This window comes from Cyanistes caeruleus, chromosome 6 (genome assembly GCF_971803275.1).
Source record: "Cyanistes caeruleus chromosome 6, bCyaCae1.hap1.1, whole genome shotgun sequence".
Classification (NCBI taxonomy): Eukaryota; Metazoa; Chordata; class Aves; order Passeriformes; family Paridae; genus Cyanistes; species Cyanistes caeruleus.
Window position 1 is genome coordinate 6067789 of NC_141706.1, and position 24337 is coordinate 6092125.

The window sequence follows — 24337 nt, forward strand, 5'->3', positions numbered from 1 at the left end:
GGGAAATGGTTTATTTACCTTATCTTTCCTTTAAAGAAAATTCTATACATAATTAGAAAGGTTTACTAATCCATACTCTTTCCCTTTCTGGAAACCAGGGCAACCACTGAGATCTGTGTTACAGGTTTGAACTGAGCGGTTCAGTCCCACCCTGTAGAGCTGTATGTGCCAAATGCATTATTTTTGGGAGGAACATATTGGTTCTTTGTGCTTTGCATCCAGCTACATCCTGGAAGAACAGCCCTCTCAGGAAGCCCTAAGGATGTGTTTGATGTAAGTAGGAGCTGTATGTTAACTTGGCTGGCCTTGGTCCTTACACTGCATATACATAATGGTTTAATTTTCTATTCACACACTGTAATAGAAGTAATGTAACTAAGTATTTTCTTTGGGCTTCTGTTGTTAAGTCATCCTCGAAGATAACTTGGCAGAGGTTTTCTCCTCACCTGTTTTAAGTGGGTGAACAGAATTCTGCTTTATGAGTGTGACTTAAACAACAGTCATTTCAAAACTGAATTTTTGTTAACTGTCATTTCTTCAGATGCTTGTTTCCAAGGCCAAGAATTTATCGTACAGCATTATTTTTTAAGGACTTAAAACTTATCCTGCTGGGATGTGTCACTGGAATTAGCCTGGATGGAGCTGTGTGCTTTTCCAGTGACCACAGTGTGGGATCACCAGGTAACATTTCACTCTGAGCCAGCCAATGTTACATCCGTGAGGGATGAGACAGCACAAGATGTTAGTTAGCAGATCTTTACTTACCTCTCTAGCCCATCAAAATTCAAATAGTAAACACTGGGCATGGGGTTTGTAGGCCTAATATTAAAAGGAATTACAAGTTTTTTGAACTTGGCTAGAACTTTGCACAGTGTGTGTCTGCTGGAACAAAGAATACAATCCAAGAGGTGATGAAATGAGCATCCTTCTTTGGTTCTAAGTGCTATTTAAAAATGTTCCATCTTTTCAGAAAGTAAGCCTAAAGTATTTGGAAGCCTGCCCCTCTGAAATGTGTAAGCGTAAGAAGGTAGGAGGAGTTTGAAGCAACAATCTGTGCTTCCATGCTGATGTGGTTCTGACCCATTTTAACAGATCTTCAAAAACTACTTTTTATGTGAGGCAGTCCCTGTCCATCATGGTGAATGATTAAAGAAGTGGTGGTGTTGGTGTCTCACTGTTATTCAGACTGTCTCAGGCTTATACAGACTGTGCTGTTTAACAGTGTTTTGTGTTGAGTGCTTTGAGAGGCGTGGGGGAGAAATGCACATTTCTCAGTTACAGATGAACCTGTACTCCTGTGCTTCACCAGTGCTACTCATGTACAGAAATAAAGTTTGTGTACTGAAAGAGATGATGTTTTCATCTTCACCTAAAAATCTTGACTCCCTTCCCTACTCAAGTGTTTTGTGTTCTGCTTTTCCTCAAAAGTCATGGTGATTGTAGGAGGATGTCTGTGTTGATACTGTTTATTTAAATCTGTCACTTGTTGGCTTCTTAGTTGTGTTTTGTCAGATAAATCTGTTGTGTGTGCTCACGAGATCACAGTACACCTTGAGGGTGCCCTGAGGGGCAGGGCTGCTTTCCTGCTCCCAGCTTGGGTGTCTTGACTTTCAGCTCAAGATCCACACGAGGCTCCAGGATCAGGAAGAGCTGCGTGCCCTGCCCTGGTACCTAGCCTGGATGAGCAGGGAAGCAGGGTGGGCACCCCGAGAGAGTGGGGGCAGCAATGCAATTTCACCTTCAGAGCTTTACCCCAGGCCTGAATGGTTGGTTTGCATTAATGTTGAATTATTTTAAGCCAGATAAGCCTTTAACCCCTTCTCCTAAATTGTGCTCGCTGTCTTCTCTGTCTCCACTGGGGTTTTTTTTAGTTTTCATGCTTTATTTAGGTTTAGTCAGTTGAATTGCATGTGGTTTTAGTTCTCCTTAAATGTGGAGATTGGGAGGAGCTTCAATTTTTTTGAGATATAAACAGACAAAATCCATAACCATATTATTTTACAATTCATTCATTAGTGTAATGTTTAATGCTTCCACAAGAGGCAAAACATAAACATCATGTAACCCAGGCACAGAAAGAAAAAGCAGTTTTTACAGACACCTTTTCAGACTTGGATTTATAACTAGGCAAAGAGAACAGAAATGTTTAGCCACACATAAAGAACAATGATAGGAGACAATAAGGTGGCTCTGGGCTGTGAAAAAAATACATATTCTCCAGTAGCAGAGCAAATGCCTTAAGTTTGCTAAAGTAACACAACAGAAAAGAATTGTTCAGGTAGATAGGTTGTAAACATCAAGTAACCATAATGAACCATTTCAGGTTGAAAGTATAAAATGCTTTTGAACCAACAGATTTAAGGAAGCCTTGAATAATGTTTGAGCCTCTCTCCTAGTGAACTAAAGAGAAAGAAAGTAGGATGTTCTTCCATCCTGTAGCAGTGCTTACCCAGTTGCCACCTGCAGTGATGTTCTCCAGCCCCTGAGTCAGAGCAGCTGTGTTCTAACCAGGTTTGACCTCAGCACAGTTGGGGGGATCAGCCCTGTCCTGTGTGTACAGCACTGACCTGTGCTGGATCTGTCTTTTCATTCCAGCCACAGCCTGAGCCCACAAGGTTACTCTGAACAGCCTCACATTAGCACAAAAGTGCAACTTTAAAAAAAATGAAAACAAAGCAAAGCTTAAGAACTGAACTTGGGAATCAGTAACATTTGCTCAAGTAAAGGATGAATTAAAGATGCCAGGAGAAATGTAGCAGTGGAAACTTGAAAGGATGTCTGTTTTTATTTGCTCAAATATAATACTATAAGCCAAATTTCCCCTTAAAAGCAGCAGACAAGAAAGCACAGAAAGCAGAACTTATGGTCATGACCATTTATGTGTTACTGTGGTTGTTGTCAGAATCCCAATTACTGTCCTTTCACTGAATATGCAAACCCAGTTTTCTTTTTTGCAATAGCAGCTGCAGACCTATTAGAACCTGAGGTAAGGAAAGCTGAAAAGGTATTAAATATATACACAAATTTGGTATAATTTTTAGCAAACTAAAAAAGACATGTAAGTGACAACAAAAGCAGCACTAATAACAATCTTCAGGTGAAACAACCCAAGTAAAGCAATGTTTATCAAATGGAAATACTTGAAATTGAAATTCTTCATAGCAGGCATGTTGCTTATTTATCCTGGATGCCAATGTTTCTCCCAAATAATGTTACATTGGTAACACTAGCTTATTAGGAAGTTGTGCTGATGAAAACAAGAAATTTGCATTTGATGCAGCTAAACAGCTTAAACCACTTTCTCAGACTTCGTCCTAAGCAAATGACACCAATCCTGAGACTGCATTCTATGAGCTGCTACAGTTCCTAACAGTGAGGCTGACAAGGGCTGCTGACAGAACCTGGAACAATTTTATTCTTGTACAGCTGGGCAGTATAATGTGGTTTCAGGTGATTTTTAGGGGTACAAGGAATACAAAATCTGGCACATTGCAGACATTAGGCTGGGGCACTGAAGAGCTGAAGTCAAATTCCCACCACCTGTCTGCAGCCCTGGTTTTGGATGAAAAGCTTCTGCACTCACTGCAGCGCCCTCTGCATGACACTGGCTAATTGTGATGGTGAGTGGATGGCCAGAACTCTCCCTCTTGTGCCTTGGACTCCCTTGGAGCAGCCTTAATTCCAGGCTGCTTCCTGACATCTTTAGGTTTATCTCTTTCTCTTGGGGGGTTCTTGCAAAGCTGCACAGCTATAGGAAGTGACAAGGAATTCCTCCTTCCCCTACTTCAGTGCCATTTCCTTGCACCATCTCCATTCAGGACAGCAGAACATTAAAAAGGTGTCCTTGCAGGTGTCTCTTGGAACTGCCACAGCCTGAGGAGAGAGTCTTCAATGCCTCTACACATTTATGCCATTAATGGGTCCTTTGGTACTGGTGGTGTCACAGCTGCCACTTTTGGCTGCATTTGCAAGGGCACGTGAGACCTGAAGAGCTCCTGAAAGAAAGGCTGTAGGTGCCCAAGCTCCAGGAGAAGGGCCTGGCCTAGGAAATACAAGTGGCACAGGATCTGACATCTGACTGAGCACAACATGCAGGGTTCAAGGTCAGATGAACCTTGATGGGCCAGTATCAGTTATTGGCTTTTTCTGCATTAATGCTGAACACCTGTTTGAAGAAGCTCAGTGTCCCTAAGCAGGATATTAGAGAGCCAGGGGTCTAACCCTGGGCTCACATCCTGCCTCAGGGACTGCAGGCCTTTGAACTGAGCTGCTCTGCTGGACTCACAGGCATCCACAGCCTCTGCTGCCCCAGCCTTGAGTTTTTTGGTGTGAAACTGTGCAGTTTCTACAATACACAGCTGCCACCATGTTGTTACCTTTAATCCTTTTCAGAAGAGTAGTACTGTGTCATAAGGATGATGAAATAGAAGATGGAAAGTGATAAATACTCCAGTAGCTGTGTTTTACTAACCACTTCCTCATAAATAAACAGTTTAACATAACATACCATGATATGAAATGACAGATTTCAAGTGGGCTGGCTTCTGTATAAATAGACAGCTTGACTTCCCATTCAGCTGTAGTCGACTAAAATATAGACTAAAACAAATGTGTAAAAATATGTCAGAAGTAGGACCAGAACCAGGTCTGGCATTTCTACCACTGATTCATAAGAACACTTCCCCTTTTCAAGTAAAAAAAATTCTCTTTACATGCAACCAGAATTATCTGCATAAATTTCTAAGTAATTTGAAAGGGCATATCCACATAATATTCCCATTACAAAGCAATAAAAAAAGTATTCTCAACTTTCAAGGCAAAATTTTCATCATGTAGTTAGACTCATCACAATGTATAACAGTGATTTTGACACAGGTTTTCCAGATGCTAGATTAAAAAGCATTCATCTGCTGTTCTTCACTGACATCCTACATAACAACAGGTATTAATTAGTCATTGAACAAGATTACCCAATGTTGGTTTTTTTCTTGTTTTCCAATGTAACTGCTGAAACATTGAGCTAAAAACTGTGTCAGAACACTTTCCAGAATGAAAGGGTAGCCTCAAAATTCTGCACCCCATAGAAACTGCTAATGAATAAAGGGTTAAACTTAAAAATGTTAAAAGCCACGACTGGTACTGAGACTTGCAGAACCAACCCAGGGCATGTGCTGTCAGCACCTGTGGGATCCTCAGATGCACAGCACAGCTGCACTACAGATATTCTCTCTGGTTTCCCAGACTATACTGCAGGGCACAGTTAAGACAGTATGAAACAAATAGTACATGATTCTGAGCTTGCATTTAGTATTTACAGCAATCTTAAAAAGCCTAATGTCTGTAGAAACTGAAATCTTTGCAACGAGAACAATGCAGTAACAGGTGACGGCAAACGCTGTTTACCTTCCACAGATACTCCCTTTGTCTCTGTCCAGTTACGTCCCCGTGGCCTCAAAGACAGATGATGTGAGGTTAATTAGAATCTTTCCTGCTTAAGAGGGACATATTCTGTTTTCTCTGAGTTTGTAACTACTTGGACAGGGTGGAAATATCTTCTGTTCTCATGGCATCAGCCAGGAAACTGAGTTCATTGCACAGAGTCTCGTACCTGAAGGCCATCCGGATCTGGGCAACATTTGTCTTTCGAATGTCATTTCCTTCAGGCCCTTCCTTGCAATAATTCACCCCTAAGAATTTCTGCTTTTCCTGTGAACGGGATTAAAAGTCAAAAGGAAGAAGTCAGTTCAACAGCTTTGGCTTATTGCAGAAATAAATGTTAGTTGAATGAGTCCAGTACAAACAAAAAGAGCAATTTCAACCAGCTAGCCTTTGAACTCTTCCTCAAGAGTCTTAACCAGTTTAGGAGATTTTAAGGCCAAAATTTATCCATATGTTCACTCAAAAGTGCACTCAGTCTGGCTTGCTAAAACCCTCTGTGTTAATGTTCAGCCTTCACTGCCACATCTTGCATGCGAGAAGGCAAAAAGAGGCTTTGGTCTCTTTTGTTGGTTAAATGTCGCACAAGAGGAAAATAAGTAGTTGTCACCAGGGAATATTGGAAGAAACAACAGAATATACTCATGAAACCCCTTCATATACCAGTTCCTTCAGAGAAATGTTCAACAGTGACATAGAAGAGAGAATGCTCTAAATTGAGTCCTAGAGAAAGCCTTGGCTGTGTAGAATTTTAAAGCCAAAAGGGAATTTAATCTAATATGACTGCCTATCTAAACCAGAATATTTTCTGTAGTATTCCCTTTTAAGCAAAAATATGTCTTGTTTCTGACAGGCAGTTTGTGTTTACTTAATGCTAAGATATGATGTAGAAAATCACTGGCAGAACAGTATCACCCAAATAACTCAAAGTTTGTAACTGGAAGGAGAACTGAGTATAAACAGACACCTGGTCTCTCTACATGAGAATTCCAAAACAAAGCTAATGGGGAAAAGTCTTGTTAATACTTGTAATGTAAGAATGCATAGCAGATAGTTTGTGACTATTCCTGGAAAAGAGGACAAGGATGTGCACAAATACATCACTAAGCACCTGCTGTTGAGTGTTTGGACTATTGACTTCTGGGTTCCTACTTGCCCTGATATTCACAGAAGAGATTTTCCAGCCATACTTGCCTTATCTGACAATCCACTCTGTAGAACGCTGTTTCTTGCTATTTCACACAAGTCACACGTACTTAGTTTCCACACCTGAGCTGCAATAGCATATTCTTCCATGAGAGCTTCCTGCAGCACCAAAAGACATTTGATATTAAATTATACGAAAAAAACCATAAATGGGGATACGTACTCATTACTAATTAAGGATTTGATACATGCTCTTTAGACAGCTGTGAAAAATTAGAAGTTTGAAACTTTAAAATCAAACTACTGTGAAAAGAAATTGTTCATTTCAAATATCCCAAGGACTGCTGGTTAATAATTAATAGGCACTGGTTATCCAGTTAGCTTAGTCTAAGAAATTGCAGCCTGCAGCCCAGATCCTTGGAGGTATTTCTTAGGCAATTCCAAAGGAGCCCCCAGACACCCTGGAGCACGCAGTTGTAAAGCCTGAGTGACTGCACAGGTAGCAGGGCAATTTCTCGCTGGGGCCCTCCCAGGCCGTGCGGGCTGTGCCAGCCCCGGACTCGCACGCTCCGTGTGGCCGCATCCATGGCCCAGGCGGCGGCAGCAGCTCCGTGTCCCCGGGCAGCTGCCAGCCCAGGGCAAGGCCAGCAGGGCTCTCCTGCTCCTGGGACACGGAACTGAGCCTCCCTCGGGTCCCTCTGGGCACAGCACGGCTCAAATCGGTGCCAGCCACCAACGAGGGCATCGCGGCCGGTGACCAGGCACTCCTGGCCTGCCAGGCCACCCGAGGACAGGAATCTGTTTCAGCTCCCTGAGCAAGCAGCTCATATGTCATCTTGAGATTCCACATCGTGTTTTTGTAATGTACTTCCCCAGACTTGTTAGAGTAAGGAAACTGGACTTTCCTGGCACTCTAGAGGATTGTTTATGAAGGCTCAAACCTCCCTTCAGCCTCATCCTTCATTTTATACTTCAACAGCCAACACTGGAGAGGCAAGAGTACAAAAGAAACATAATTAGGAAATCAGACATTTCCTTCTGAAGCCTAACAGTGAGTAGTAGACAGAGAATGAGGAGGGAGAATGAATGAAGTGACTGAAAGACATGACACTATGTCCTAAGCAATGAAATAAAACAGCTTTCAGGTCATTCTGGACCCGTGTGGTGCTGTTGCCAAATTCAAAGCCAGAGCTTTTTGCAATTCCTACCTTTGTGTAGTGAAACTGCATAGGATCATCTGTGGAGAGGGAGACGTGCAACCCCTTATGGAGAAATTCCCGCAGTGGATTTTTGGAGTACTCCAGGAATAGGCTGTTGTTACTAAGTGGGGACATGGCAATGGGTATTTGTGCAAGGTAATACAGATACTGGAGGACAGGACTCTGAAAAACAAAACACAGTCAGCATTTAATGGTACTATGGGATAATGAAAGACAGAGTGATTTCTCTTGGATAAAATGGGAACAGCACTACAGGGGGAAGGCCAAGATCAAAAAAAAAATAGGTTGACATTGAACCATGACTTTCTCCAGGAAATATTTAAAAGTCTGAATTTTAAATCTTACTGATTTTTATAAAAATAATTAATGTTCTTAAATACAGATGTCATCTTTGTAAAAATACAGTGACTAATATTACTGTAGATTAGTAATATATGACCATTATGGGCCCTGCATTTGATATCAGCTGCATACCTTCCCCCAAAACCTGGAAGTCACAGAAAACAGGCAAAAACTGCTAAGCAATTTTTTATTTCCAAAGCTGCAGTCCAATAGATAAATTTCAGGAGCAAAATAAGTTTTAATTTATGAGAAGTCATGTGTTGCTGTTGTAAATAATATAAATAATCTGTGATCACGTCATCTTTATTAGTTTTGCCTTAGACAATCTATGAACCTGACAAGTGCCTTTATTACTGTTACTATTATTAGTGCCTGCTATGCCATCTTATCACACCAGGGCACACAGGAGAGAGGGAAGAGAAGAATGCTTTGGTCACACACTGCTTTAGTGCTGCTCTCTCTGGGTCTAATATTACAAATTACTATTTGTATTTACATTATTTTAGGCACATTTTTTCTTTGTTCTTGGTTATGTTGAAAAATACAGAGAATTTTCCAGCATTAACCAGAAAAAACTCACTTATAAAGGAACTCCTGAAAAATTACAGTAAGCTCAGTACAAGTCTGCCACCCACTGACCAATTATTTTAATTATGAAACAGTGCCCTGAGGACGGGTTGACTGATGGTTTTCATTAACTAATGTGCTAGGAATTATAACATTTGCTCTGCCATAAAGCATTTGTTCTACCTAAAATATTGTTGTGTCAAAACCTATTTGAATTTCTTGATCAAAATAATCAAATCCCTAAAGAACTTCTGAGTGAACCCTGAAGTACAGAAATGCCAATCTGAGAAAATTACCTTTGTCCCTGTAGAGCAAAAATGAGAGTTTTCCTTAAGTTCTTCTGAGACTAAACCAGGGAGCAGTAGCAAGTTTTAAGTTTTGTTCATGTGTTTTAATTCTGCTTGGTAATATAATAATGGGGAATAAGTAACCAAAAATGGGTGCTGCCAAGTCTTTGACATGTCTGAACAGCTGATTTTCCTTCCCTGTGACGACAAAGCTGTCTTTTTGTAGCTTAAGAATAGGAAGTTAAGTTGAGCTTATTTATTTCATTGAATCATGAAACAGTTTTGTTTGTAAAGGACCTTAGAGATCATCTGGTTCCAACCCCCAGCAATGGGCAGGGACACCTCCCACTAGACCAGGTGGCTCAAAGCCCCATCCAACACTTCCAGGGATGGGGCAGCCACAGCTTCATCCCCTCCTGTGCCAGGGCCTCCCTGTAAAGAACTTCTTCCCAGTATCTACTCTAAACCTCTTTCAGCTCCCCCTAGTCCTGTCACTACCTGCCCTTGCAAAAAGTCCCTCTCCAGCTCACTTGTGACCCCTGTTTAGCTACTGGAAGGTGCTAGAAGGTCTCCCTGGAGCCTTCACACTTTTCCAGGCTGCACAACTCTCACGCTGTCAGCCTTTCCTCACAGGAGAGGTGCTCCAGCCCTCTGAGCATCTTCCTGGACTCCCTCCAACAGGCCCACATGTTCTGGTGTTGGGGGGCTCTGGGTGGAGTTTCTGACCAAACTGAAGAGTTACTTGTGCCTTGCTAAGAAAGTGAATTAATGGGCCAGCCCAAAATTCATTTTGGGGTGCCCAGAAAAATGCCAATTTGGCGCCTTCTGTTTGAACCAGTGATGGATGTCTGAGCACACAGTGATTAGTTTAGGAGCAGCCAAGCAATACCTTCTTCAGGAGCAATCCATGAGAGATGTTGTCTGCTGTCAGAAAGGCAGAAACAAGGTGCGTGATAGAGCCAGCTTCTCCACAGTGAGGTCGAAACAGGAAAGTGCACATGCCTCTCTCCCTGAAGAGATTAAAAGCAAGTTCCACTTAAAGTAAAGCACTGTTCTTTATCTATTTGGTATATAACTGCCAGTAATATGTGAATTTAAAAAGAAGAAAACTAAGTTACACATTCTCATACAGTTTGATGTGACATCTGCCCAGGCCTATCTGTAGTGGGCTGCTCAAAAAGGTAGGTGCTTCTACCCAAGCCCCTTCTACCACCAGGCATATTTGTGTCTTCTTTCCTTCCCCAGTTACATCTCATTTAGCAATTGTCTACCCACTGGGTGAACAGCTACTGAATGGATTTCAGTGGATGGAAAATCCAGTAAAAAACTGAATGTGACCCATGTGACCTATGGCTGCAAAATTTTCTGGTTCAAAATGAGGGAAGAAGGGGAAGCATCTTGCCAAGAGTTAGCTAACAGTACCTAGAGGGATCAGAGCCTGCCATCTCACCAGATTAAATGTAGCATAAAACCACACCCTCAGAAGCAGAGATGATCTAGGAATGTTAGTTATTGCACCAGACTTCCACTGTAATTTCTAGAATTATGTTATCATCTACATTAAAAGTGATGCTGGGTTCGAGGTTATAATGGACTCTGCTATTCAGTGCAAATGTCCCACAAGTATTTCAAGATGTTTAAAACACAATTTCAACAAGGAGTGCTACAATATAAGGCAATTCTAGGGTGGAAGTTAGTAACATTTCTCCTAATGTGAGGATATAATCCATCCTCACTAATATTACCAAAAATATAAAACAGTCTTGTCAGGGCTGTGTTGACTCAAGCACTCAGATTAACTGTTAGTGACTCATTGGTGAATTCTGTCAGCTGTAAAGAACACTTAATGATTATCTGGGGGCATTTTAATACAGTAGTCAAAGAGATCTTGAGGAAAAAAGAAATGCATTAGTTCTGGCAGAATCTGTCTTTGGAACAGAAAAAGCATGTAGACTACAGGGAATGTAAAGGAAGTCAGGAGAAAGGGATGGCTCATCTGTCTGCTGTAGTGTGTCTTTTCCATTATAGAATTAAAACTAACAACTATGCCTGATTGTTGCACATACAAGGTAATTTAAGGTGGGTGTTTGCATCATGAGTTTTCATCAAATAGGATAAGAAATGCTTGAAGTAGCAGTGGGAGACAAGAAATAACATTTTGCATGCTAACTTGGATAAAACTGTAAAATGACTAATCTGTGCACCTTCTATAAGAAAATCCCAAAATGTTTCCTAAATAACTAAAACAACCTAAATAACTAAATAAAATGAACCAAATCCTTTCAGGGTAAGTGATGACACTCTCCTATCAGTGGATAACCTCACTGTGCCTCAGCTGCAGTCTGTTGTGTAGGTCACTCAATGAGTCAGCCGCAAATTTGGAAACATAACTTCATGTTGAATTTCAGGCTTTCCTGAGCCTGATGCAAAGATCTGCTCTGACAGCCTGATGTCACATAACTCCCTGCATTACTTGCCCAGACACTGGTCTCAAAAGCAGTACAACTGAGTGAGTCAAGAAGCCTGCTAAAGGAAGTTAGCTGGATGTGCACTTTGTAATTGTGTCCTACTTGGATTCAGTCTCTTAATGCAGCAGCCCCTAAGCCAGTGTGTCACAATATTACTTTGTGTCTCTTAAATTACCAGGAGATAGCCAGGCACCAAGAGCCAGTACACTGTATTTGGGAATATGCTGCAAGGCCAAGCAAGAGTCAATCAAAGAGTTTGGTGGGATTCCTTCTTTTGTTTTGTTTGGTGTATGCAGCTTTAAGGAGTTAAAAAAAAAACCAAGATACACACAAATATCAAACCAAGATATTAATCTGATGCCTCTACAGTTTCTGAATTTTTTTTATTTGAATTAATTCTATTGTTAGTATTTTCAAAATATCTCAAGTACTCAACTCTCTAAATAATTCAAAATAACCCTTGTTTCAGAAAATCTGTAATCTAGACACTGACAGTCTGAGAGAAAGATACTGATTTTCTGGAAGCTTGTACAATAGAAAAGTGTCTACTTACCTCCTAAGGTTATTTAGCAACATGATGTTCACATACATGTAATACAAATAATAACTATATGGGGGATTCTTCTCACTGGTCCACAGGTCAGGGTTAAGGCTCTTGTCAGAGAACATATGGCCACTGTGTTTGGATTCATCATCAACACTGTCAAAGCCAGTCACCTGGTGGGAGAAGAAATTCACAGGAATCAGGGGCTTCAAGAAGCAAACTTCAGTGCCACCCACTCTTGCTTCAGGACTTGTTTGAACAAGCATCCAGTCCTTCCTCCTTCATTTCCATCCCTATCCTAGTCCTGCTGCTCTGCATCCTACCATACCACTCACACAGCAGGAATTACATGTTTTGTCAAAGTTTTACCCAATTTTTTTCTTCTGAGACAAACAGGAAGCCCAGGTGCACAAAAGCCTTCAGGCTTCTGTGGGGTTTACAGAGCTGCAAGACTCCTTAAGATCCAGACTAGAATCCTTTGAACTCCTCTGCTGACTTTGATAAGCAGCTGAAAGCAAGAGGCTCCCAGCAAACCTCAGAGTTCTGATTTGAGGCACACAGAAATATCTGTGCTAACCTTGTCCCAGCAGCTACATCCCTGCTTCTCTCCTGAGCTCCAGCACCATCTACACAAAGCTTCCTTTCAGCTGCCTCCTTCTTGGAGGCCAGTTCAGAAGCAGCTCAAAGTACCCTTCCTGAGTGATGATGCACAAGAGCATGCAAACATTTTTGGTCATCAGTGAAAGGACAAATAAACAGCTGCTGAGCTGTTTCTGAGGAAATAAACAGGTTATGTGACAATAGGACCTCACGCAGACTTGTACTAAATAATGTGTCAGGGCTTTGAAACAATAATGATACCAGCAGTCTGTGGAGAAGAAGAAAGCTTTTTTACTGTCTGGGAACAGCTGTGGACCAAAAAAAAAAAAAAAAGAAAAAAAAAAAAAAAAAAGAAAAAAGGAGCAGTAGAGGATCCATTTCATGTGAGAAAGAAAACCCAAACATACTTACATATTTGAGGAATAGGTGCAATTCTTTGTGGTCTTTGGGATTGATTGTTGCTTCAAACAAAGGTACAAAGATGTTCTCCAACATCTTCCCAAAACTAGGCAGAATATTTTTAGACCTAAATATGTCACTGAAGGGGGAAAATTAGACATATTCTTTAGTAAGATTGAGTTGTCCTTCACTTTCATATTTTCTGTTATTTGTGTACACTCTAAAGCTTCAGTTCCACCAAGATTCAGAAATTCAAAGTTAATGTCAGGGCAGATTGTCTTTGTGCTCTGTTTCCTGCACTGCCTGGCACTCTGCTTCATCCAGGATCTGCTGAAGCTCTCAAGTGCTCCAAAAATAGAGACAGCATGCAGGGCTAGATGCTGCCTCAGAGCAGTGACCCTGTTCCTTACAGACATCCACGTACCAACAGGGGAGATTAGGAGCTACTTCTCCTGAAAGATTCTGTTTCCTGAAGTTGTAACTACTCCAAATGAAAGCAGAATGCTGTGTTTTAGTGAGCCTTTCAGAAAAAAGGGATAATGCTTCCATGTGCCACTTAGTGCATGACTTATTCAAAGTGCTGACTGTGCCATGCATGTAAGAAATTGCTTTGTAAGAAATCTAAGGAGAGAAACTTTCTCCCCAAGGAAAAGCACGCTCTGGGGATATATGTGACTGTGACAGCTCCTTCTCTACTCATACTCCAACTGTGACACTTCAAAACATAAGGCTCAGCTATTAAATCTGACAAAATTATCAGGGGAGACTGTATTGCAACACACAGTATTTGAAACAAAGAAATAAAGTCCCAAAGGATGCTTAAAAACTAAGAAGAACTGATAAGGATTGAAGTTTGGAAATCATCAGTCTGGGTTGTTTCCAAGTTCACTGTCATTTAGTCACTAATCTTGATGATAACAGTTTGACAGAACATTTTCTAGTCTTTCATGGAACTCAGGAATTGATTTATTCTCATTACTAAATTGTATTTTAACTTGCCTTTGAATGCAGCTTGATTTCACCCAGTTGTAATTTTTTGGTTTCAATATCTTCAGACTTACAAATAATTCACAGTAGTTTTGAATAGCTTCATAAAGAGTAGATTCAATCCCCATCTCCTGTCTTCCACCCCCAGACTGTCAGGAAAACTGCACCAATGGTCAAAAATAAATCTCCCAAGCTACTGCTTATAAATAGAACTACAGGACAGCTAATAAGCCATCTAAATATTATCAGAAATTAAGTCACTGGTATGATTTCAAACTATTAAGATTACCAAGAGCTCCTGATTACTTACTAGATTCTGGGAACCTGAATTATCCAGCGCATATTAGGGGAATAAACTTTATGCTTAATGAACCATTTTGCCAAGTTCAGCCATTCATCTGGAGACCGTCCATAAATGGATAAGCGGGGTTCTGTGTACTGGTACTTACTTTCTTCTAGTTCACGGGCTACTTCCTAGTAAGTAATAAATATATTTGCTTTAATATGGACACTAAGATCATTTACAGCTAAAAATATATTTATCATTGCATTTTTCTCAGAGCAGACATAACTGTATTGGTACCCTTTAAAGATAAAGGGAATCTCTTGAATTTCAATTCATTGTTTTATTTTAAGTATCTAAATATTCTACTAGCAAGCTAGCTCAAATATCATGTGAGTATAACTTAACTGTACATATAATTGGGAATAACTCTAACACCTCTTTTTAGAGGACAATGTTCTTGTGCAGTCATTACTAACACCTTTGTCAGACCTATATTTAAGATTGATAAATCAGAATTAGACTATTTAAACTACAGCAAATGTCTACATAAAATATGCAGAACAATGGAGAATCTGACCCAGAATCTGTGGTAGTAAGCAATTTTATGGAAATTAATTTTAGACAATACTTCTGTATATTCAAGAAGAGCTGACCTCTACTACATCATAAAAACCATTAATTTTTTTGTTCTAAGAAATTAATTTGAAGCCTGTACAGATGCAGATTTATGCAGAGGCACTTATTTAGCTCCTCCTTCAACTACCTAGCAACTACCAGTAGCCAACTAAATCCTAACAAAATATTAAACCAGTGAATTGACCCTCAGCTGCTCTCCATTAGTTTAAAACTACCCACAACTCAGCTTTGAATTCATACACAGCTTTTGTGTATGTTTCTAACTCATAAAATTATTCAGAAAGCAGCAGGGGCTGGCTTAGAAGAGGTTTTCCTCTGAGGAATTGCTGGAGAAAGCCCAATACTTGGAATCACTTAAACATAGTGTTAGGTCTGTATAAAATTATGACATCACAAACCTATTACAAACCTTCATTTCTCTACAGCTGGAAAAGCTTGAAACTTATTTACCTTGACCATACGAGCAAAATATTCACCACCAATATAGTTCTCAGTCTTCAAATACAAGTCCCTCAGCTCACTGGCACCAACTGGATTGTACTTGGAATTGAATTTGTCAAATCGATGGAATGTTTGGCGTCCCTGGAGGAGGAAAAGATCCAAATAACTGTAGTTTTAAGAACACACAATAGTTCATAAATTAAACTGCCTAGCATTAAAAGGCACAGAAAAGAAAAATCCTGTGATAACTTCTTTCAAACGTGCACTGTAATGCACAAAGTCAAATTCTGATTTAGTAAGTTATCATGCAAACATTGTAGAAACTAGAATTTCACACCTGGAAAACAGCGTTTTCCCATTTGTTTTATCTTTTTACTAGACTTACTGCATGGACATCCAAAGAGTCTACAGTGAGGTCATAGGGGTCCATGTGAAGGCTTTCAAAGACTTGCTTTAAAGTCATCTTCTTGCCTTTTTTCTCTACAACAATCCTGTCGGGCTCTGTTTGATAGGTGTGCTTAATAAACCTCAGTAAGTGCTTCTGGTTCATGCAGGCAGCAGCATGGATGTGAGTGTCAACCTGAAACCAAAAGGTTATTTATGTTCATCATCCATCTTCATAAACTTAATTAGCAAAGTATCTATGTCACTGACAACAGGGACTAAAGCCTTCTAAAATATTCCTTTAGTAATAAATGGATTAGTGCCTAAGCAAATCAAAAAGTTTCAGAACCCTGAGATTTTGATTTTGGTAGAATTATTCAATAAGCAGACTGTAAGTAAAGTAGCCCTCAATGAGTAGCTTCCTATTTAATAGGAAAATTTTCAACAAGATACATTCTAAGTGCCAATCACTGACCCTGGGTTCAGATTAAATTTGACACTTCCTTAAAGGACACTGATCCCTTAATATCCTTTTACTTCATTAATGAATCAACAATGCCTCTCCAGTTAGAGACTGTGGTTATAACTATTCTCACTGACTGAAGACACTTGGAATTCTCAGGCATTTCCAAAAGCAGAATTTATTTTTGTATTTCAAACATATGAAACATCTTAGGCCACTAGAACTGAAGAATATACATGTGAGATTTTTGTCACCATTTTTTCCAAGTTTAACTATAATACAGCAACTCATAATGCTGACAGACTTTTCAGATCTCTTTTCTTAGATCTCTTCACACACTAAGGGAAGTGCAAATTCACAGGAGGGCTGAGAGTACTCCTTCAGGTTTTGCTGGGAAAAAAAAGAAGTATTGACAAGAAACAAATTATTTCCACAGGTCTGCTTTGCTTTTTCTCAGAAGCTTGCACCGCTACCTGAACAGCCTCTATTGGGACACAATCCAAAGAAACAACTCACAAGATCTGGGGGGCTGGTTGTCATGTGAGTTTTCTCTGTGTAAGTCCTTAGTAACAGTAAAAGAACTTCTCAAATAAACCAAATACTCTGATAAACCAGCTATAAGGAGCCACTGAACCTAAATGGCTGAAAGGACTCATCCAGGTCTCCTCTGTGCAGGAAACTGCAAACATGGACAGATACAAAATGAGCCCAATGCATTCCTCTTTGTGCAGTGAATGCAGTTTCACATTTCACCAACAGAACTAATCAACATCCTTATCTGATTTTAAGGGTCAGCCCGAAACACATCACAGAGCACACGAATAAGCCACCTTCCTGCAGTGTAAACCTGGGTTTATGCCATGGCATCCAGGCCACAGGAATGCCACTGCTTCACTTGGCACCTGAAGTCATTTTGTGTGCATGTTATATATACAAAAGTTGTTGCAGCTTCTCCCTGTGAATATCAGTAGCATAAATAAAGACCAGGATATAAAACTGAATCCTAAACACATCTAATCGTTGCCTAATTCAAATATACCAGACACATTAAAGCTAAATGAAAAAGCAAGGAACATATTGCTGTCTCAAAGTACTGAGCATAAAATACATTATTAATGCCCAGGAAACAACGCTGTGTATAAACAGTAAACACACCTCCACACAATGTATTCTCATCCTCCTCAGAGTACTTGTATAGATATTTGAGCCCAAGTGCATTTTATACATGTGCTTACTCAGGTTAAGAAACATTCTCTGGCTTAGGCACAAATGTTGTTTACTGTAAACTCTTCCTGGAACAATGAAATACTACTAGGCTTGGTCAACTTGTACAGGAGAGTGGAACAACAACCCACAGATGTCCTATAGGCTCTAAATGCTCATGAAAAGCAAGTCATAAGCAGAGAATACAGGTGTAGGGACCTTGAATAAATGTAGTTTATTGAATTTCAGCATGCAGTGGTTCCCAATAGTGGCTGGAATTAATGAGTCTTAGAACAAAACAAGACACAGCACTTCCTCTTTATGTAAATCAACATGAATTCAGTGCTGTTAGGAGGGGAAGGATGGAAAGCAAGGAGGCTTTTTGTTTCTTTTGTCTGCTTGTGTGCAAAGATCATATTGCTTTTACAATCCTGCTTCCTGTTGAGAAATAATTCTCTGGAGTGTGCCTCTGCTGTTCATTGAGCTCCTGTGACATCTCCAGTCCCCACAAACACATCACACACAGCCCTAGAGCTGAGCTAACCACAGTAGGTTTATTCTGAGAACAAAGATCCTTCTAGAATCTCCTTCATGCTTTTTCCAGAGAATATTCACTACTTTAGCTACCTCTTTTTACCACCCAGTATAATTTGACCTTTGAGCAAGCAGCAACTTCAGTAACAGAAACTCATAAAAGATTCAAGCCTAAAGTCATAAGAGTATCACAGCTTTTCTTCATTATTGTTTTTTAGCATAAATGCAACTTTTTGCAAGGTTTTAAGAACTTGAGCTTTGAGCTACCCTAACAGTTAGAGTGTATGCTCTTGTACATTTTTACCAGGCAGGGTGCAATCCTAACTAAATGAAGTATCTGAACACAGAACCCTTATACAGGGCTTAGGTGGGCTGATTTGGTTAGGCAGATTATTGTCATTATTGTTGTTATTATTATGTGAAATGTCATCATGGTAAAATACTGTTACTAATTTTATTGTTATTATGAAAGCTTTCTACTAAAACAATTTTAACAAACTGAATTCATATAAGGGTGACAAAATATCCCCTTTGCCTTCTTCCTCCCCACCAAAAAAGACAAAGCCAGTTTAAGATACTACTATTTTGTTCTTCATACAACACATGAAACAAGCTGATGCTTTTCTGGACCATGAGTAACACACTCTTAGCACATGGTTTATCTGTTTTTATTTGCAAACATTCTCCTTGCATTTTCAAACTCACTATAGTGCCATTCCAGCCCAGTTTCTCCTTAGAGGGAAAAAACCTCCAGCTGCATTTCCTTAACCAGATTTCCTGCATATTGTCCCCTCCCCCAGCAGAAAACCTTTCACTCAAGGTCACAATAGTCTTCAATGGAAAGAAAAACAGAATGACTGACAGAAGCCTGTCTTGGGACACAATATTACACCTTCAGTGAACCCACCCTTTTAACAAATGGAAACAGTTGTTTACATAAAGGTTAAATTCTTGTAATTCCAACATTCAAGAGATGTTGGACATGAGCTTTCTTGCACTTAAAGGATGGTAGAATTCCCTTCACTCAGCAATTCTCCAGGTAATGAAGCCAGGCTTTCTTTTCTGCAGATTCCTAGTTCAGACTATTCCATTCCCTTCCTTGCTGACCTGACCACTCTGTACTTCTCTCTGCAGGCTTTGGGGTGAAATCTTGTCCTTCTCAGGCAAGGTGGTTACATCTGTGTACAACTTACAGCTTGAAGGCGCTCCCACTGCCCTCCACATCTAACCAGCACAAGCCTCCATCAACCATTCTGCCTCCTCCCTTATCTTCCTGCATTCCTTCTCTTTCCTTCCACTGTCACTCAGATCTCCACAAAACCTCCATCTCAAATCTGTTTTATGGATGCTTATCTGTGCATATCACAGACAGTGCTGCACTGAATTGGGCATATGAGCTAGATTCAGAGTGGTAAGTGATAAAAACAGCAAGAAGAAATGCTAAGGCCAGCCATTTTAGTAACACTGAACTTTTCCAGGGCATGGATTAGTTGTATCCACAGTTCTAAACTGCCACATTTTCTAAACACATTCACTTGTAAATACTTCTAACCCAACAGCTATGGGCTGCATGAACTTGACACTGAATCCTCTGCAGGCTTTACTTCAGTGCTGGATTGAAGGGAAATCATCCCTCATCCCACTGCTAGATTCCCTGCTCATCAATACATAAATACTGCATCAGCTTTTCTGATAGGATGCAAAGCTTTATACAGTGTGATTGATTTTCTCCCTGCAGTTCTTTAACAGGCATGAGAGGCAGAGGCACAAAATGCTCTGTTCTCAAGTAGTGCAGGAATGCTCCTGGCAGCAGAAATAGTCCCTAGAGCTGTGCAGAGCTCCTTGGGAGCTTGTCTAATTCATATTTATGCCATGCAGAGCAACCCAGAAACCAGGAGAGATGACAAGAGAATCCCTGCATATCCAGCTTCCTGTTTGGCTGCAGAATCCAACCCGAGCATTTGTATTCACACAAATACAGAAATAAAGAGAAAATCTCTTATTCTGTTCTTTTAATTACTAAAAGAAGGGAGAGAGGAAAAGCTTTCTTTATGGTCTCTATAGAAACATTATAATGATTGATGCCTTTACACCTGATCATATTTTGCGCTCACTTGCAAGACCGAGGGTAGAGACAAGAATTTGCCCCAGCATCTCTGCAAGGCAGGAGGGGAGAAGCAGCACTCAGAGCTCTGAAAGCACAACAGCCAGCTCTGCTGCCAGTTAACAGTGGCAAGGCACCATCCCATGTCATGCTGAAGGGGCATTCCCTTTGGATCTGATGCTAACCCATAAGTCTTCCCCATTCACTGTCATTTTGGTTTAGATGATTAAACTATTTCATCACCAAAGTCAGTTAAGTAGCTACTGGGGGAAACAAAAGAAACATTAAAAAAAAAAAAGCAAACTCACAATGAATCACAGCTCAGAGAAGTTAAGGTACAGGTTCACCCTTCACTCACAAGCCTTATAATCAAATGTTTATAAAGCAGATACCTACTAATTTCATTTAGTATTTTGTGAGATCTATAGGATTTAATAGCATTTAACCCTACTCTAACTTTCCTTCTTACCAGTACAGCCAGTGGTATTTCAACTCTGTGGTCTAAAAAAACATCTAGAATTTACTTCCTTTTTGTCTAACCAATAGTTAAAAAAATAAAAATTCAGTTCCAATGCATTCATGCAACAGATGTCACAGCAGCAGCCAGCTCTTGCAGTGGAACATTCAGCAGGGCTGTGAATGCAGGAACTGCATTCTCCCATGCACAGCTCCCCACACAAGGTTGGGCACCTGCACTAGTGAGCCTGCAGGCAGGAGAATGTGATGTGTCAAAGTCACTGCTAGGACATAACCTCAGGTCTGGTTTGCTGACACACTGAAATACTGGCTACAGAAAGAAAGAATATCCAACGAAGCTTAGGCTGTGATTTTTTCATCATCTTTAGAAACTGTATCAAAGCTATTTGCAGTGAAGGACACATGCCAATTCAGTACATGGATATCCATTACAAAGGTAGCAAATAATGTTTGGTGAAAAAATCTCTTGGCTTCACCTCAAAAAAAAAAAAAAATCAACTGTCTGTTCCAAATTATCTGAGGCTGTTGGGTACAGAGGTCTACAGGAAGCCCTTCTCAAACAAACCTCATACATAGGACACGACAGCCTGGTACACAAAGGTTAAAACTCAGTTCTGAGTTTGTGTACCACAGAGCTAAGTTCCTGTTCCTAAATTTCATTCTTCATGCAGAGTCATGTGAGAAATGTGTGTTGCCTGCACTTTGCTGTGCATCAGCTGGAGGACGTGAGGAATCCTGCTGATGGCAGGCTCAAGAGTCTCCTCTAAAGTTAGTGTTTTCCTCACAGACAGTTGTTCACCTCCTGTGGAGAGCCAAGGGGAGCCAGCCACGCTGTCTTACCACCTGTGGATTCCTGTCTGTCTAGAGAAATACCTGTGTCCTTAGCAAAGGGCAATTTTCCAGGTCCAGCTTGATCAGTGCAAAACATATCTTGGGCTGCATTCCAGTTCGGTTCAATATATAAGATAAAAACATGCATGTCCCTTATTTAAGATGAGCTTTATCCTGGGATTTAAGAACTAGATGATCTCATTGGAGGAGAACTCCTAGTAAATCAGGAAAAAAGTGGGGAAGGGGGCAGGAGACAGGGGAAATCTAGTAATGTTTGGTTGTCATGCTAACAATTAATCCTGGCCAGCTTTCTACTGTACCTTTCTAAATGCAGCAATACATGTTCACTGACTGACCTTACCACTACATTCATATCTGTTCTAATTTTGGCATTTTCCATCCATTACTTTGGCTCTTTCATACAAGCAGATTGTACCAGGACCTCCACACTTGTGTCTGAGGGATGTGATACACAACTTCACCAAGTGCCCTTTGGGAAGGTGAATCCTGTTCCTTGTGAGCAGTAAGCACTTAGGATTGACTTGACAGAGAGGCATCCCAAAAACACAGGCTGAGAAGGGTGGCTTTCTTTCAAATGCTTCACTGCTGATACTGTTATTAGCAAGGAAGCACTTCAGGGAAGTTACAGTTCCAAGCACTGCTGGGGTTAGCAAGATACAGAAAACAAGATTATCTAAGGGCTTACAGGAACTGTGTCTACAATGCAGTTTACTTTCCAGAGTGCTTCAGAAAAATACTACTTGTGAGCTTGCTTCATAAAAATACTTTAAGCAAGATTAACTCTGTGCAGCAAGAATTTTTCAAGCAGTAACTGGCAATAAAAATGGTCTCTGGCAGAGAAGAACAGGCTGGTTCCTCCTCTCTGGAAGGGGAGGAGGAACCAGCCTGTGGTTCCCCTTCCAGAGGGGAAGCAATGCACATTTTGTGCTTTTGAACAACACGAATCCTTTTGCAGAATGGCTTATTCAACAGCAGGTAATTAAAAAATAATTAAGATATGCTCAGAGACATTGAACATTTGCTTTCAGATCAAAAGATGAACTTAGGAAGTACAATCCTGTTAATTACAAGTCCTCAGCAATCAGACTGATTGTGCTAGTCACCCGACCCACACCTCTGCATGTCTCAGTCACCGTGTGTTTTATTATTGAAGTCTCTGTCAGCTGCTGAAGTGTTTTCACTGAATGTGGCACATAGCAAACGTCTTTCCAGGGTTATGCAAGAAAACTGTCAGGTTGGGAGCTGAGTCTCTGCCACTTGAGTGAATTAGCTGACAGATCCTCCCGTTCCCGTTTAGCAGTCAGAAGGGTGAAATCCATTAGAACTTACCTGACAGCTCATCTGCCTCCACCCTCGTGGCAGATGGACACTGGGACAGTTGATTACCACAATGGTAGCCAGCAAACACACTGGGCATTATAGGGAAAAGCCAAGAGGACTTTTTGATGAACTAGTGCTAACCAAAATGTAACAAGAAGGATTAGCAAACCCTGAAGTTACAAAATAAGGATTCTCTACCAGTTGCATAGAGAATGCAAAATGGACCTAAAGTGGTTAAAAACACCAGCAACAATTGTGAAGAAATCTCACTTATCAAAATGAAGCGGTAACTGCAGTAACTTCCTCTCCACTTCAGGAAAGGGAAGTAAATGAAACAGCCTAACACTGTTGCTTCCACACTTTGAAGAGAACACAGCTCCCTTAGGTGTGAATATGGCAGGAAATTAAATCAGCTCCTTGATTCCCCTACCTTTCTCCTAATTATAGCCCAGTGTATCTCAGAGGGAGCCAAGACTACAACTCAGATAATCTTTTTACTTAATATATCACAGACTTTTTTTACCAGATACTGATGGCAGCATGAACCCTCAGCTTAGTTTCTGTGGGAGGTCTTTTGACATGTATTTAAACATCTATTTTCAATATGAAATGCAATTATAATCTAAAATCTATACAGCTGTTCCTACTACAGTCTAGTAGGATGTACCTACATGAAAGCAGAAAAATGCACTTGAATGTCTTTGAGTTCATTAAAATTAATTAAACCTCCATATGGATATTTCTTATTCATAATCCAAGAGAGCTTCATTCAATTAACTCTGTTTCACTCCTTGAAAGCAATCCACACACAATTAAGCCCCTTTGATTCTGAATAAGTAAACAATTTAGTTTAGCATAATCCAATTAACCCACGCACATTCAAGTTAATTTTCCTGGAGAGCTCCCATGTAGAAAAACATTACCATTCTTAAAATAACTTAATTCAGTTGAGTGGAATGCACACACTACTTCATGCATATCATCTACACCTCCCATAAGAAAAACAAAACTGCTGGAACTCCTACTAAAAACAGTGTCATGCCTTTAATCCTTCTCACACTTACCTTTCTCACATTATAAAAGTCTCGATGGGGATTACTCTTTAGTTCTTTAAATTCTGACATTTCATTTAACATCTCGTGTAAGCTAAATTTAGATTCTAAAAAGTTCAGCCTCCGGTGACAATATGTTTTTCTGTAAAAGAAAACAAAAATGAATTGTAACTTAGAACTAGCTGTAGTTCAAATTCATAAAGGACATCAAAGTTTTCACAGTAAAAACAAAGTTGGGACATTTTATGAGGTCCAAGACAAATCCATTTTCATCCTACTGGTTAACAAATATGTAAGCCAATTTCAGACCAAAGTTGTTAGTGAAATCTCAAACAGAACTCAACCATTTTATGTCCTTCAACTTGTCCATCACTATACTTGTGCATAAACTGCAGTCCTTTTAGTAATAATGACCAAAGCATGAAACCTATAATCAAATGTGAGGTCAATTGCAACCTCTCTAAAATGGTACTTCCAACAGAACAATCTTCTCATATATAACAGAAACAACTTGTCATCCAGCCTTACTCATTTTGAATTTTTTTAAAAAAATCCTCCAAATTTATTTGCTTTTTCAGTCAAATGTGAG

General features: G+C 40.1%; 1 protein-coding gene across 4 annotated transcripts in view; it reads right to left on the bottom strand.

Moving 5' to 3' along the window:
• Positions 1-1996: 1996 nt before the first annotated feature.
• The window catches only part of AMPD3 (adenosine monophosphate deaminase 3), a 34672-nt gene continuing 12331 nt past the window's right edge, over positions 1997-24337 (bottom strand). For all 4 annotated transcript variants that reach the window (XM_086894747.1, XM_086894746.1, XM_086894745.1 and 1 more), the window contains exons 6-15: positions 23761-23890; positions 15745-15939; positions 15369-15500; positions 14307-14470; positions 13022-13148; positions 12020-12183; positions 9888-10008; positions 7791-7964; positions 6631-6741; positions 1997-5706 (exon numbers count right to left, since the gene is read on the bottom strand). In XM_086894747.1, coding sequence (XP_086750873.1) covers positions 5530-5706; positions 6631-6741; positions 7791-7964; positions 9888-10008; positions 12020-12183; positions 13022-13148; positions 14307-14470; positions 15369-15500; positions 15745-15939; positions 23761-23890 — 1495 coding nt within the window. In that variant the 3' untranslated portion in view covers positions 1997-5529. The remainder of the gene's footprint in view (positions 5707-6630; positions 6742-7790; positions 7965-9887; positions 10009-12019; positions 12184-13021; positions 13149-14306; positions 14471-15368; positions 15501-15744; positions 15940-23760; positions 23891-24337) is intronic.